Source organism: Stegodyphus dumicola, chromosome 3 (genome assembly GCF_044657685.1).
Source record: "Stegodyphus dumicola isolate Sdum_Otavi_A_Nest chromosome 3, ASM4465768v1".
In the NCBI taxonomy this organism is placed as follows: Eukaryota; Metazoa; Arthropoda; class Arachnida; order Araneae; family Eresidae; genus Stegodyphus; species Stegodyphus dumicola.
Genome location: NC_140770.1, coordinates 94,488,442 through 94,505,982, shown reverse-complemented (window position 1 = coordinate 94,505,982; position 17,541 = coordinate 94,488,442). Strand labels below are relative to the sequence as shown.

General features: G+C 34.1%; 1 protein-coding gene across 4 annotated transcripts in view; it reads left to right on the top strand.

The window, feature by feature from the left end:
* LOC118203383 (sushi, von Willebrand factor type A, EGF and pentraxin domain-containing protein 1-like) overlaps positions 1-17,541 on the top strand; it is a 104,540-nt gene that overhangs the window by 19,924 nt on the left and 67,075 nt on the right. For 3 of the 4 annotated variants that reach the window (XM_085813086.1, XM_085813084.1, XM_085813087.1), the window contains exons 6-8: positions 879-1,061; positions 5,113-5,292; positions 12,414-12,614. In XM_085813086.1, the coding sequence (XP_085669212.1) occupies positions 879-1,061; positions 5,113-5,292; positions 12,414-12,614 (564 nt within the window). The remainder of the gene's footprint in view (positions 1-878; positions 1,062-5,112; positions 5,293-12,413; positions 12,615-17,541) is intronic. The other variant, XM_085813085.1, reaches the window with a different exon arrangement.

The window sequence follows — 17,541 nt, the reverse complement described above, 5'->3', positions numbered from 1 at the left end:
TGCTTCAGAAGCTTTCCTCTCTCTGTGCCTTTAGGGTCTACGCTACTGCGCTTGCTCTCTTTGTTAGAATAAGTTATGACGCATTAAAGTTTAAATACTCTTATTTAGTAACGAATAAATGAGCTACAGTAATGATTGAATAAAAGCTATGGAATAAAGATGTACCATTAAAAACTAAATTAACTTGCCTCTTCATTTGGACTACCCTTACCACTCTGCAAGATTCATGCCTGAACTTTGATGCCGAAATATCATATATATATATATGTCTGATAAAAACAAGATATATATATATGATAAAATCAAATTTATAAAATTTAGAAGTACTGATGTAGAAACATTGACACGTAGAAACGCTGATACTGATGTAATACTGACGGCGCAGTACTTGTGATGAAAAAAACATTTAACTAATGTTGATGGCACAGAACGTTGATCCATAGTTCAAGAGGAAGAATTTTAATTACGTGGAATGCTAAAACGTTGAATCCATAATGGAAATTTGGCAGCCGAGTAAGATTAAATACCCATTTTTATTTCAATTGACATTTGTGGCCATAATTCACTTGGCACTCTAATCATGCCTATATCCAAAAAATTTACATTGATACTAATACGATAAAAAGAGAGTACAGCGACATAGCGTCATTACGGGAAGAGAAGCTAAAGTGAGCAATTATCCAATACGGAAGCTCACTAAGAGAAGGTTTTGGTTTAGGTTAGAAAGATTTCAGTTTTCAAAATTTTGAGTTCAAGTTCCGGATTACGATTACTGGCTGTTACTAAATTAAATTATAAAACTGATTTACATATTTTTTATCTTGCATTTATATATATATGTGTGTGTGTGTGTTCCTGATTTTATTCTCTTCATTTAGTGGTTAAATGCCCGCCTCTTCAGAAACCAACCAATGGATTCATAGTTGGAAACTGTGAGTCAACATATGGATCGACATGCTTTTTCATGTGTGAGGACGGCTATGAGCTGGTAGACCAAAGGGATGATACTAGGACATGTGAAAGCAATGGCAAATGGACCAGAAACACGGCTGTCTGTCGTAGTGAGTGATGTTCTAGATATTACTGCAAGCAGCGAAAACTATCACTATTACATAACTTCCTGTTAAACAGTAAAAGATATTCTTTATAATCTGAGTTGGGAGATTATCGGAACGAGGAGCTTTCTAAAGCTAAATATGAGAAAGAGGCGAGCAAAATTAAAAATTGATGAGTTAAAATTTAAGTATTAATTTAATGCAAGCGCTGTTTTAGGGTAGGTGAAAAATGTGCAATGCCATTGGCGGGATTCGAACTCCAGAACTTCCGCATAAGCTTTCAGTTACAACGCGATGGCACGCGGAAGGAAGGAGAAAATACCTTATATCTCTCCCTTTTAAAGGTTGACTGTGGATGAGGTAACCCAACCGTCAGATCCTGGTGGTGACGAATTATTGTCTCTACCGCCTTTTTAATTCAAGCGCTACTTGTAGAGTCATTAGAATTTTTTTTCAAGTCAAGAAACTTAAGAACTCCGCAATGGTCTCGCTGGGATTCGAACTCCGGCCCTCCTGAATATGAGTCGAACGTGCTTCCAGTTACACTACGAAGGCATGTGAGAAGGAAGGAAAAAATACCTTTTAAGTGTTAGTTGAATGCTGATACACCGTGTGTTAATCGCTTATAATGCTAGTACTTTAATACAGGCCTTAAGAAAACCTTATGCAGAATCAAGCAGAATCCACCAGTTTTTTGTAGAGCAAAACTATCACGTAAGAAGTAAAACCTCCGGATTATCTAAAACCTGAGGTGCTAAAATATGGCAAATCATCTTTCTTCGAGCCCATTGTTGTAAAGGATTTTGAAATAGCTCTCTATTCTATATTACCGGACTGAAACATTAGAGAAGACCTACTGAAAACTATATATATGTCATCTTATGTATCACGGTGATTAAAAGTTCCTGATGTATTAGATCTTATTAAAAATATAAGTAGGAACATTACCTTCTGTTAATTTTAATCTCGCGTTTCATTTATAAAACTAATAATATTAAGTTTCATCAATTAATAAAAGTAATTTCTCTGATGTCTTTCCATGTCAATTAAATGATCCTTAGCGGTAACTCCCATGAATTTCAAAATAATTAATTTTTTCCTAGATTTCATTAAAGTGATGAATTTGTAAAAGGCATTTTTGAATATGGATGATTTTAATATTTAAATTCTTTTTAGAAATACTCATAGGAAATTCTTTAACGAATAGCGAGTATTATAAATTCATATTTGAAATCATATTAAGGTTAAACTCTTCTGCATTGTTAGCTCGCAGGTCTAGAGATCCTGAATTTTGTGAAAAGGGGTGTGAAATATCAATTTTTCAAATTAATTAAATTAATGTGAATTGATGTTTTTGAGCCGGAAATTAGGCAGAGGGTTTTCGTTGAATGTTTTTCAAATGAAAATCAATTAAAAAATGTACTACTGAGTTTTTTTATTTAATTTCACCATAATGTGCATTATAAAGACACCAAACACTACCAGAATATACACTCTGTTGCAAAAAAATATATCCGCACATTTTTTTCAGGGTGCAAAAAAATATATGCACCCTGAAAAATTGAACCACAACTACGAAACGCGACATGCAAATGTGGTTTGGCGAGTTTTGTAAATGATTAAATTTGCAGCACCAATTAACATTGTGGAGCGACACAACACGTTTCTAAAATGCACAGATGGTAAAATATAAAAGGGCAGGTGCGGAGAGTGATGAACATTTAAAACTGCGCTGATGGCTTGGATACATGATATTGTAACGAAACATGAATTTAAGACGTACTCAATGGCTTTACGAGCTGTTGTCAGACTTTGAAAGGGCTAAAAGAGGCTAGATGGTCGAACAGGCGGATCGGCCGGCATATTGGTCGAAGCTATACGATCACTAATCAGTTGTTGGAACCAGTGGTTCAACGAAGGCGTAGTCAGCCGCAATAGTGACTCGGGACATCGCGAGCCACCAGTGTACGAGATGATCGCGGGATTAGAAGAGCTGTCATGTCCGCACCAACAGTTATGCTAATCGATTAAACGCTTTTTGCCAACTCGCAGAGATCCCGGGATACCCAGGGTTACGATTCGCAGAAATCTAAGTAATATTGGGCTTAGATCTCGACGTGCTTAAGACACCTGCCACTGATACTTCACCATAAGCAGTGTCGTCTTGCATGTGCAGCTCTCGCTCAAGCTAGACAGTATGCGATTGGAGAAATGTAATCTAATAGCAACGAATCACGCTTTTCTCTCAATGCTGATTCGTGTCTGGAGAAAGAGAGGTGAGTGGTCCAATGTGCCATTTGTTACTGAACACAGGGTGTGTCAGTCTGGGAAGCCTTTTCCTTCTCAGACTGAGGTAACAGATGGGTCAACCGCCACAGGACAGACTGAACGACCGTTCACCATCAGTCGTGCTGGGAGGTACTCTCAATGTTCGCAGGTACGTTGATGGCATCTTACAGCCGATCGTACTGCCTATGCTAGCAGGTAATCCAGGTTCTGTTTTCCAGCAGGACAACGCTGGGCGACATATAACACGATCTTTCCAGGATAAGCAACAACAACATTTATCTAAAGAATATGCTTCGGCAATAACACTCAACTAAAATAGGTCAAAATGATCGCTGAAATATTGAAAAACGAACTAACTTACCACCTAGCAAAAGAATCTTCTAAAATCTCAACACATATAAAGCTCAAAAATTCGAAAATTGTACATCATATTAGGGCACATGTGGAAAATTAGGAGACATTTCCCATTATTTATACGAATTTCTGAAGAAAATAATCTAAGAAAAATAGGCAAATCTGTAGGATGTGAGGTAAAGTGTAATAAGGAATAACAAGAATTTAAAAAAAAAGCTGTCACCATAATAAAATTTGCGAGTGTAAGTTTATAACTTTTCGTTTTCTTTCGAAACATACAATGTACGAAATGTTTGAAGACCAGAAGTGAATTATCACTATGTCTTATAAGGTATCACAGAGACTGAGAAAGAGTGTAAAGGATCCTCTATTTAACTCAAATAAAAGTTAACAGATGACACCACTCATGCTTACAAATATAGCCAGCATTATGGTTTAAATCGAGATAAAGGATTTGGATTAGTAATAGTAAGTAACAGTAAGTTAGCCTAGCGGCTATGCAAGTAACGTGCAAGTTGGCTCTGACCTAAAAGTCGGCCTGGCAAGCCCAGTGAGAGAATAACGCAACGCCGCGGAATCAGAGATCAGGAGGATCGATATTAGCAACATGCCTTCAGCAGCACGCTCATATTAAATCCCCTAAAACCTTCCTTTAAATACTATTTTCTTTTTAACTTATTTGAATATAACGCAAGCTATAAATTTACATTCTGGCAGGGAAAGGGAGATGAAGCGGATAGGAAAGATCATTAATACAAAATAACTGATTAAAAGCTAAACGGAAACTTGCAAGTTATGTATGAGTATAAATGATTTCTATAACTTCTGCTATGATTTTAGGGTTATTCATATAAATTAAAATTTTTTCTGGTCTTTGGTCCAGTACCTATATTTTCAAATTTATTTCACGACTTTTTACGAACATTACACACTCTGGTTTGTCTTTATTGGTTCGTTTTTGCTGCAATATTTTCCTACTGTCCTGTGTCCATTTTCATTTGCATGCTGGATTATTATGTGTTTATGTACTGTGTCACAGCATTGCATATTTGATGTGATTTAATGAAATAGCCTGATACATGATTTAACGATAAAGAAACGCTTGAATACAAGAAAAACATCAGATAATAACACATTTCCATACCGCCAAAAACCACTTCACTACAACAAGGAAAACAATACATATCGTTTTGCTTGGTCACTATAATATAAAGAAATAATGGTCACTATAATATAAGAAATCCAATAGGCTAACTGCTAATGTTCAGACACCAGGATGGTGCATAACGAGTACATTACTTTGTGAATATTGAAGATATTTTATAGAGGAACGTTTTACACGTTGACAAATGCATCAAGAAATGCACTATAAATGTAATTTTTATATTAATATATTTCTAATGCTTTATTTTAGAGGTTATCTGCCCAGCTCTTCAGAAACCGAGGTTTGGAAACAAGGTCTGCGATTCAGACATGTTGACTGTCGGAAAAAGGTGCAGATTCAATTGTTGGGAAGGTTATATCATGCAAGGATCCGAAGAGAGAGAATGCCTACCAAATAAAAAATGGTCAGGATCAGAAGTAAAATGCTTACGTAAGTATTTTTCTGAGACTAGAAATAAACATACTGCTTTAATGGAAACTTCTAGAATTTTATTTCCTACAAAAATTTCTTTATTATGTGAGCACAAAGAACTTTGTTGCGTGTAATTATATAAATGCTAAGTTGTAAAACACCGAGATTCGGATGAGCACTGCATACTCAAATCTAAATAGAAAAATATATGCTATCATTTTAGATTTGTTAAGAATTTTTTCAGCTAATTCTAAAATCAGTACATATTTTACCTTTTGCGTAAATCCAAGCATAATTTGGCTGAAATTTTAATTCTATCACAACAGCTTTCTTGGCTATGACTTGCAACAGACTAGCCGTTTGAGTTAAGAAAATTTCTTTGCAGCCATGAGCGATTTACACTCTTTCTCACTTTCAAATCGTAGTTAATATATTTGCATACAGTTAAACAAGCATCCTATGTGAATAATAATTAATTAATTCCTTTTTACGTATTTATTTCTAATAGATTTTATGCGGAATATATTTGTAAAAACATTCCAATTTACTCCTAGAATGCTTTCTTAAAAAGCAAAGAGCTGAGCAAAACAGCTCAAAAGTAGGCCATTTTAACGCACAAAAGTATCAATGGACATATAATGGGCTATTTAAGGAGACTGAGACAATGATCAGCGAAACGTTAGACATTCTAGAATAAATATATTGTATTATCACCATTCAAACTTGTATTTATTGTAGCTATTACATTAACTCCTAAACAAATTACTAAATTTATCTAAAAAATTTAAAAAACACACATTTGATTTCTTTTTGTTCCAGTTCTCGGTATATGGTTTATCAGTAGAGATTAAGTGGACTTACTCAGGGGGAATAACCAAACGTTTTATAGGATATTAGACTATATGCATTTAGACTAACATGGAACCGTTATATATCTTCTATTACATCTAAAAAGTGAAAAAAATAGGTAATATATTTCTATAAAATGTTTAATATTTTGCTCCGATAGATCAAGAATTAAATGCTTTTTTATTCAAATCACTCAGATTAAAATGCAAAAAATAACATTTCAAGATCTCCATCTATTGCTTTTAAATAGTTTAATTTATAATTAATAACAGACAAATTAAATGTGAAAGAATAGTACCTTATGTTTTTCCCAATGGCAACAGACTCGCAGTAAAAGTTCGCATTAAAGTAAAATCGTGTTTAGAGACTTATAGCCTTTTGGGGATAATAATAAAAAAATCTGATGTGTACACCATATGACTTCCTTGTACGGAATATTAAATTATACACACTTTTCTTGCATTTCATTTAAACTTATTGGATTGAATTAAATCTACTTAAACTTATTGGAATATTAAATAGATACCGCATAAACCATAATAGAAGGAATGCACTTTTTAAAATTCACTATATTTTTTTTATCATAGCGACACTTTGGCGCTAAGTTCATTTAACAGCGTTACATTTCGTTCATATTATAACTCAGAATGCACAAAATTTAAATCATTTGAAGAATTATCTAATCGTTGCCACATGTTCTATACAAATACTGTAATAAATCCCAAAACGATGTATAAAAGAAATTAAGCATACAAAACAAAACAGTTTTTCAGAGACGATTCAGTATTTCTCATTCAATGAATTCAGTTCTCATTTCGCGACAAGGTACAAATACATAAAAACTCAAAATATCTATATTAAAAATTACGAAGTAAATCTTAAACACTTATTTCCTCGAATAAATTACAGAATGTATTAAGCATGATTTAATTCGCAATAATACAAGAAGGCGTTATCTTTGTTGTTGGAAAGCTTAGTTTATCTAGATTGGCAACAAATTCGTTATTCTGCCAGGTTTCAAATGTAAACAAACATGGCCGCCATATCAGAAATAATTAGGCTTAGCCGCACTTAAACAACTTTTAAACTGTTGATAACTGTATAAATATTGCATGCAGAGTTCCTAAAGGCATAAAAACCTTAACCGGATGATAAGAACAACATAATTCAATCATTTTTAAAGCAAAAAAATGCATAATTTACAAACATTAAGAATAAAGAAACTGAGATCACTAAGTCGAGTAACAGAGTGGATATGTATATACGTATATTTAAATATTTTTGGTGCGGCCGATTCAACCATAATACGAGGTGCAAATCTACATATTATGGCAGTACTATATACAAAATTTCAACGTTCTGAGGCTACTCATTTTTGAGTTATGCAAGATACGTACGCACAGACGTTACAAAAAAAATCTCTTCAGAATTCATTTTAAATCAGTTTTATAATTTTTTGGGGGTAAACGAGTCCTTTATTCAGTCCTTACGTACAGATATCAAGCAAAAACATCGTTGAATTGCATTCGATAGCTTTGAAAATGGATATTTTCGTTGAAATATGATGCCTGAAACTTTTCACGATTACATTACTTCCTTTTTACTTCGTACAAGGAAGTAAACTGGTTATATAACAAAATACCTTACACGAATATTTTCTGAATTAATTTCTAACTTTTCGAATTTCTGAGTTTAAAGCTTACTTTATTTAGAAATGTTCTTTTCTAGCAAGTCTTATTACAAGTGGTTGTGATCATTTATAACGAATCATGGTTGTAGTTTATAACTGAAATGTTTAACTGAAAAACATCGTTTTTTATTAGAACAAAATTTTACTATATTTTATCATGAAGCTGCGTACATGTATAATTTAAGTCCATAGGTACAAATTTTCTTACTTAGGTACTTCTTTAGGTAGTTCCTTCATTTTCTTACTTACTTTCTTACTTACTTACTTCTTCCTTTCATTCATACTTACGTCTTACTTTCATTTTCTTACTTAGGAATATGTACTTCTTTCATTTTCTGATTTATGCACTAATTTTTTATGGATTTCCTTTCTACTCTAAAAGTAAATGTATAGTATATCAATTGTCCCTTCTACACTTGAGACTCTCGTTGGATTCATTTATGTCACCATTGCCATTTTGTCACCAAGTAAAACGAATCGTCCCGTTTTTCAGAAGTAGAAGCATGAAATGAAAAACTTAAAGGAAACTTTTCTAGTCGTTTTTCACCTGCTTTTCCCTTTTCTTCTCCTTTTATATTGCTTTTCCTCCAGATCTGTTCTCCTGTTTTTCCAACATTAATATTTTTAATACCCCATTTCTTCTTAGAATGTTGAAGCATCTGACCAGAAGTCACAAGGTAGTTTTTCTCGCTTTTACTGTTTCTTTTTGTTTGCCACGTTCAATTATCAGCTGAAAAGGAGCTGTCTTAAAGGAAAAAAATTTGGATGATCCAACAAGAAGATATTTAATGGAATTAGGTGCATTCCTATGCCAATAGATTCAACCGATTCTTCTTGAATACTATAATCAGCATTAAGCAATGAACGTTGAGCAGGTCAGAGGACTCTTCACATAAGAACTAATTAACTAATAAGCTACCATTAGTGGCAACATTCGTCAGCAGCACTGGCTATTAAAAGAATAAAAAAATAAAATTTATTCATCTATTAGAGTAGAATACATTTTTTAAATACTTTTTCATTACTTTTAGGCCTGGAATTTAAAATAAAAGTAGTCTAATCAAAGAAGAAATTCCTCCATGTAGTACTGAATTTATAAGCTGAAAGGCCCATATCACCTGAACTTTTGGAGGCCTTAAGGCAGGCAATGTTCATTATTTTTTATTGGGAGCTCAAGAGTTCCATTGCGACTGCCATTTAACGCTACCTCATAAATCTGCTTCTACTTCCAAGCATTTGAGAAGCAGATTAAAGTTTGATGTATTTAAAATAAGTACAAACTTTTAGAAAACAGTTGTTTATACTCCTTGTTCAATTGCAACTTGATTTTAGCCTGCCAGCATTCTGATATCAAAATGTACTTTTTTTAAAATTCTTAAACCCCTTTTTTCCTTTGAAAGTTATCTTCTCCTGGAAAGTTAACTGAAATTCTTTACAATTTTGCTACAGAATACTTAATATTTTCTTTTCAAATTTTGACCACCAGATGACAATTTTCAAAAATTTCCTATGCAAATTAGTCAAACCTATAAAGAGACTTGCAGCCAGAGCCAGAAAATCTTCCTGCGTGCCCTTGTCATCGTTAATCATGCCCTTACAGAAGAAATATCGAGCTTTACTGGTAAAACTGTTTTATCAGACCATTGTCTTCATGCAAGATGGAGCAACTCCCCACATTTGGTGCCAAGCCAAAGAACTACTTCGTGCTAACTTTGGCGAGAATCGTGTAATAGTACATAGACCTTTGCCGGATGCCTGGCCTCCTCGTTCACCCGACTTAAATCCCTGTTATTTCTGGTTGTGAGGATTCCCAAAAGACCGTCTTTATGGAGGAGGAATTAGGACTTTACCTGAGTTGAAAGCCATCATTACACGCCAGCTTGCTGAAATCCTTCGAGAATTACTTCGCGCTACCTTTGAACACGCTATAATACGCTTTCAACACCTAATTGATGTCAATGGAGCGCACATTGAGAACATTCTGTAACTGAATAAATTTTAATGGTTCTGATAAATTTTTTGTCCTTCTTTAGGCGCCACAATTCCCCCTGGTGGTCAAACTTTGAACTATTTTTATTGTAGAAATCGTTTCCCCATGGTCGATATGACATACATACCAAATGTCATCGAAATTCAATAAGAAGAACGGGTTCTAGAGTGGTCTGAATAGGGTCACTTTAATTATAAGCATCTTTATCCTTCAGTAAAGAGAACCCCATTTCAGCAAGGTTAAAAAAACACTCACCCAGATTAATTAACTAATCCCTCTTTCTGACTCCTAGATACTTGCTTGAAAGTATCGTTAAGAATGGCCAAACTCATGGGTCATTTAAACTTCTCATCGGTAAAAACGTTGGCCAGGATGGACAACAATAGTTCAGTAGTAGTAGTAGATATTACAACAGCGAGGAAGGAGGTAAAGGAATACAGTCAAACTCTGCGCGTAAGTCGAACTTAGCCTTGGTTCTGGCCAAACAGTCAGCCACTATATTCTCCAGGGCGGCGATTATGCCTTTGTGAGATAATAGATAAGGTATCAACTAATTACTATGTTGTCTTCCAAACAGTGTTTTCGAATTCATTTTTCAGCTTTCAAAACAGATTGCCTATTGTAGGTAAACTTACTATAATAGAATTACCCAATAATACTGCCTAAGAAATAAGAAATCCAAAGTGAACAAGTTTTAGTTTAATTCTCATTTATATTTTTAACGTTTTTTTACGTTAATTTAACCAGTTAATTATGATCCACAAGTGCTGGCTGAGTGTGTCATGCAAGAGATGTGCCTTTTCTGTTAAATTTCTGATTTTAATGAAAAGGTGGTTAAAACCTTTTCAAGGTTCTATGTGTTCAAGGTTCTTCCAGACATAGCGATAATTCGCTGAAAGTCTGACAGGAGTTCACTACTAGTTTATGTTACCGTAGAAAGCCAAACTCTATATATTCATTCCAATCCAAATATTATGCTCATATATAAAAATTCATATTTCAATTTCTTGTAGTCAAAGATCCTGGCTCTTTTGAAATATTTTATTCTTTAATGATGAAGTCGTTATCCCTTTCACTCATGCTCAAAATCTTGAGAGTAAAACGTTGTCTACAGTGCTTTTTCTTGATATCGAACTTTTTTAAAAACCTGGGCCATTTGCTAAAAAATTATTTATTTTATAAATGTTTTTACGTTTTATATAGATATATATTAATGTGGCTAGATTTTTTTACTGACAATAATCCAGGAATCTCGTTTTGTTCTTTACTTTCAAATCCATACTAATTTTTGTTTTATTAGCTCCTGAAGATCATTTCTAATAAAACTATAAACCTACAATAACGTTCATTTTTCAGTATTTTCCGCGATTGCGTCTGCTTTTCTTAACGCTCTGGCTAGTTCGAAGACATAGGTCATAGACCATCATCCATTTCGATTACTGAAAAATATTTCATCATTCAAGAGAAAGAAGTTGTGCAATACTTAAAAATATTTAACAACCGTTTTCTAATATTTGAAATCTTACGATAATACTGATTGTAACGAATACAAATCCATTTTCCAGTCAAGAATCAGAACAAATTTAGCATCGTTTCTTGAGTCTGAGGGTAAAAATATGCCTTACTGTGAATCAGCATGAATCGATCACGGATAACTGAAAAACACGCATAATCCAAACTATCATTTTTCATGGATATTGTATATGCTTATTTCTTAAATAAGTAGTTTTATTTTATTTCTAAGAACTTTTGTTGAAAATTTTACTGCGTATTTTTCGAAGTTATTTTGTCATTGCATTCGAATCCCCTTTGGTCGACGAAGTCCAATACATTTCCAAGAAAAATCATTGCTGTCTTGTGACTAATGTAATTGTATCTTCACTTGTATTTTCAGCATCACACTTCCCTTTTCTATTTATTATGACATCTGAAACGATATCGCATCACTCAAGCACTGAAAGGCCGGTTTATTCGAATCGCCATCTAACTATTCCCTAATGTTTTCCCGATCAACATTTTCAAAAAAAAAAAAAAAAAAAAAAAAAAAATTAATTTTCAATTTTTTTGGCATACAACTTTAGTTATTACCTCAACTTCTTCATAATTAGATAATATCCATTTTCTGCATTAGGAAAAATCATTCTACATGCCTGGAACTGAGCGCATTTATTTTTTACATACTCTCGCGCATAACGTTGAATAAGTATATATGACCACCGCCACACACGGATAATCTGCAAAAGCAACAAACCAGATAATCTGCAGGCGGATAATCGAGAGTACATTGCATTTTGTAATTACATGCATTTTATTTAACAAATTATTCTGTTAACAACTATTTTTCTGCTCTAAAATAATTTTACTGAGCGGGCTTATTTATAGCATAAAAATCAAAATAATTTTTAGAAAATATTTTTTAAAATCAAAATAATTTTTAGAAAATATTTTTTAAATAATTCAGCTTTTCTTCTTGTTGCAAAACTTTGTTTTAATATGAGGTGCTAACTATTTTCAGCTGTAAATTGCTTGTATTTTATTGTTAAATGTTTATTAGTTTTATTAATATATGATTTTTAAATTTAAATTTTTGTTTTATTTTCTCAAATGCAGCTGTAGAATGTCCACTCCCACCTCCCATAAGGGACGGTTGGTTATTTGGCTGCACATCTGTGCAGAAACCAGTCTACGGTCAAACGTGCATGTTTCGATGTAACTACGGTTTCGAGCTAAGGGGACCTGAATATCTTAGATGTAATGAAAATGGAAAACTATTGGACAAATATCACAAGGAAACAAAACCTCTGTGTAAAGGTATTAAGTATTAACAAAAATTTATTTTCAGTTGGTGAGCTAATAAATAAATTAATAGAAATAAAACACGCTTAAATTACGCGTTTTGTAATTCATTACAATAAAACAATATTTTTTTAATATTGAAATCGAAGTAAGTGATAGAATCCGAAAGTTAAGACCAATATCGTATAGGAAATATGCATAGAAAACAGATTCAGTGTGATTCGTCGATCTCTACTTGCTGACACGCAGTTTCATCCATTTACATGGATCCGTCTGTACAAGTGAGTCAGAGATTTCGAAGTTAGAAATATGTGATAAATGGCATTTATTAAACAACGTATGCTGTTTACGCTTGGGTAAATCTCTATTAGACATCTGTCAAATACTGAAGAAGATTTGCAGGATTCTGCTATGGGTAGATGCTTAAATCTATGTCCTTTAGACCTTATTAGAGTGACAAGTAAGCTGCCGCTTTAGTCTTAATACATGACAAAGTCTTACAAAAGTTAAAATAACCTTTTTATTCAAATCTTTGAATTAACACAAGGCAACACTTATGCTAATGAATATAACTCCAGTACTTGCGGGTATTTAAAATAACATAAGGTGATGTTAAATTCAAGTAAAATAGTCTGAGAACACACACAAATTAGGCTTCTTAGGCTGGTTCAAGTAATTAATGCCCCTCTTTAAAGTCGGCTAGCAAGACGGTTGCAGATCTAATAAACTTTGAAAGAGCTGAAGATAGTATGTAACTGCAAAAACATTCCAAACTTCCGCTTAAATACAAGCAATTTGCAAGCATTCTGATGAGGACTACGGAAAGAAGTAAAATTTTGCTTCTGAATAATTGGTTAATTAACCTACAAGTTTTATTATGAAAACCCATTTGTTTCATTTGAAAATCTCCAGCTAAATTTCAATTTTTACTGTCAAGAGTTTATCTTAAATTTATAATTTGTTGCTGATTACTAATGAGAGCTTTTCAAGTTACGGTCGCCGCCCGTACGTCACTCGTGATTTCTGAATTTGCCACCAGAAAAGAAACTGTTTTCTTTCCAAATTTCACGCATTCACTGGACACTACCGAGCGTGGATTTCTTAGCGAAAGCAGCCACCGCATGATCATTTAAGAAAATTTAAAATTTTCATATTATAGACAGGATTAATTATCCAATTTTGGTGACTAAGCGCAGTGTCCGCTTCAATCAGATAACAACTTGCGCACATTGTGACATGCTTTAGCATCTTGTGACATGCTTTAGCACGTCAAGTTTCGTTTGTCATCAATGTCATCGTTTCCCAGCGCAATAAGAGTTGGAAACAACAGCTTCTATTGTTATGTATTATTTTGTTGTGTACAATTATTACATATTATTTTACTGTGCATAAGGTATTCTTAGTAAATATATTATTTTATTGTCAACAATGAATTTGTAATGTTTGTATTTAAGAATTAATGCATAATATTTAGTATTGTTTAAATTTTTCGTTCAATTACGGCAAAGCTCTTTTAAATTTGGCTCAAGATGTGTTACAGTTAAAAGGGCGCGGGTGTATTTCCGTTTCTTACGAGTCGGCTTCTTGTGGAGGTCAGGAGTCGGACTGCCCAACTGCATTTTCTTCTTTTCGCGGGGTTGACCACATGTTTAGGGTGTGGAGGCGAGAAAGCATTTCTGCCTTTTAGAAGTAGAGAACGGGGTGACGTATTTATTACCTACGGATGTCGCAAGTTTAACAGAATTACGATTGAAAACATTCCTCTGCTGCGTGGGAAAGAAACGGTCTGTCATCTGGTAGAGAGTTCTGAATTTCTTTCTTCTTCTGTAAAGAGTTCTTGAATTTTCCTCGTTGTTTATTACCTTTGTTCTAGTTGGCTGAAGGGAGTCCACGTTGTGTTTTAAGGCTATCTCTAGATTTTTAATGAAATTTATGTGTTTTCAAGTTGGAGATCTGAATTAGTTTTATTTTAGTGAAAGATAGCATGTTACGGAATCTGTTATGGAAATGTATTTTTCGCATTTTGTTTGATAAAATAAATTTTGATTCTAACAAAACACCAGGAAGGATAGAATTTTCTTCTTTGATTTAATAAGTATAATTTTCTTTTATTCAGAGTAGTAAGTACTTAGTTTGAGTTATTTTTATTTCGCGGCGCCAAGAAGTATTCAGTTTAAAATTTAAATTGTCAAGGTAATTTTAATGATATTTTTTTTCCACGTTACACTATTGGAATAATGATTATAATATGCCAAAGAATGTATCATAGTAATACTCTGAATATGTAGGAAGAATTGTATTGTTCAAAAAGTGTTGGAAAATTAATGCATTTAGAGTTATAATTATAAAATCTTGATAGTTATGGTCACAAATCGTGAACTTTTGAATTTAGCTGAGAGAATTTGGGCATTTAAACATTGTGAAAAATTATGACTTCTCATTGCTTATTTCAACTGCATAATTCAGCTTCCTATAATAGATTTCGGCCACATAACTCCTTAATCTGGATTATGAAAATCTTTAAGAATTTTTAAAATAAAAAAAATTTCGAAACTGAAATTTAATTTTAACGATTACCCGGTAATATTGCATTACTTTGTAACTACTCTGATATATAATGTAAATAGGAGCTAATTTCCCTTAGACGTCACAAAATATATTTTTATAAAGATGATAGCGCTTGTATTTTTTATTATTACAAAAATGTTTGGATTATTCTTCAATTTGGAGGAACAGGTTTGCCACTTTTGCGCACATCATTTTGAGCATATCCGGAATATGTAACAAGCAGTAATTATATAAATGTTAATCGATAAAATGCGATAGCTTTCTTCAATGTTGAAAAACAAAACTTGTCGTAAATGAAGTCCAAACGCCACCAATAATAATCAGAGCCAACCTCTTACTCCCATTTGAAGATGAGTAATAAATTCAGCTGAAAATTATATTTCTAAAATACATCCTTTGTTTGGCATTAATGAATTTGCTGAAAAAGCTCTGATTAAGATAACTGAAAATCCAAAGTTGGATTTGAGCAAAATATTAAATTGGTTCAAACCTTCGTATATTTTTTCTGTGCTATAAAAGCAGTATGCATTAAGATCACATTAGAAGATTCTTAACTGCATTTTAAAAATATTTTCATCCTGTTCTTTACAAAACCATGCGTAGCTTTATCAAAGTAATAAATCAACAATTTTAAAAACCTATTTTTGTAAGATAAATACAAAATTAAAAGAATATATTGCTGTATCCTTTTTCATTCTGACAATAAAACATTAAATTAAATAAATGAGTTTTTAGACTTTATGTTGAAAACCTTTTGAAGCTAAACAACTATTTATTTATTCCGAAAGGAGTAAAGATATTAAAGAGATTGTTAAAAAAAATTTATTTCCCTGTTTCTGTTGCTTTCGGCTATACACTGCTGGTCACCCAAATTGCAACACCAAGAAAGACAAGAGATATCACAACAAAATTTATTTAGTAGATAACATGTTGACCAAGTATCAAATGATTAAATTTATAGACTTCTGTGAAGTGTGGTTCCTTCCAGAATCAGTAGCCAGAGTAGCCGCCATTGTTGGAGACCAACGCTGTCACACGCCTCGGCATTGATTCAAAGAGACTTTGGATGTGTTCTTGGGGCACAGCAGACGAAGCTGCTTCCACATGTTGCCAAAGTTGATCTGGTGTGGCAGCTTGAGATGCAATCTGTGCAAATCGTTCAGCAACCATGGACCACATGTTTTCTATCGGCGAAAGATCCGAAGAGCGAGCCGGCCAGGGAAGCAATTCATTCTGGCGATTGACAAAGAACCCTTGGACAATGCGTGCCACGTGTGGTCGAGCATTATCCTGTTGAAATATGCCTGTGGGCAAGCCCTGAAGGTAAGGAAGGACAACTGGCTCCAACATCTCGGAGATGTAGCGCTGGCTGTTTAAATTACCGGCAATGCGTATTAGAGGAGTGCGAAAGTGATATTCAATACCGTCACATACCATAATGCCCCGTGCAGGACCAGTGTGGGGGTGCATAACGCAGCTGTTCAGCGTCCTTTCTCCACGGTGTCTCCAGACTCGAATCCGACCATCGTGGTGTTGCAGACAGAAGCGTGGCTCGTCAGTAAAGACAATTTCATTCCATTCTACCGTCTACATCCTTCTTTCATCGCACCATTGGCGGCGGAGAAGTCTGTGGTTCTGCGTCAAGAGTAGACGGAGGCATGAACGTCTTGCGGACAGACCACTCTGCTGTAAACGGCGTCGAATGGTACGCGCAGATACTGGATGATGCGTTACAGACTGAATGTGCTGTGCTATGGTTCGTGATGTGACTGAGCGATCCATCACTGCCTGTCATCACGTGAAGTGGTGAACTGAGGTGGATGTGATCAAACACGTCGGTCCTTCGTACCCTCCTGCATCAAACGGTCACATATCCGCTTTACAGTTGTTTGGTTTCGACCAACACGACTACCGATTTCCTTGAAAGATAATCCACACTCTCGATATGCCACTATCCTTCCTCTGTCGAACTCGGATACTTGATCAATCGATGATCGCTGTTTACTACGAGGCATCATTGATCTTTTTTTTTTGTTGTTGTTGTTTGAAAAAAACCACAAGAAAAACACAATTGCCGAACTTGAAATCGTCGAAAACTCCAAGCCTTAAATAGCGCTTCGAAGTGGCGCCACAGGCGCGCGTGATGTGCGTTTGCGCTGAAATTCTAATCATTTGCATATCTCACCTCCGCTAATGCATGTTGTAAATTTCATGTTATTTGCATGCTTCCTTCAGGGTGTTGCATTTACGGTGGCCAGCAGTGTATAAAGCATTTCAGAGAAAACCGAGTTCTAAACAAGAGAGTGAGGGAAATCTGTCCACAAAAAATTTCCTTGCAGCAGCAGCGTTTTATACTTCGAAAATTTTCAAGAAA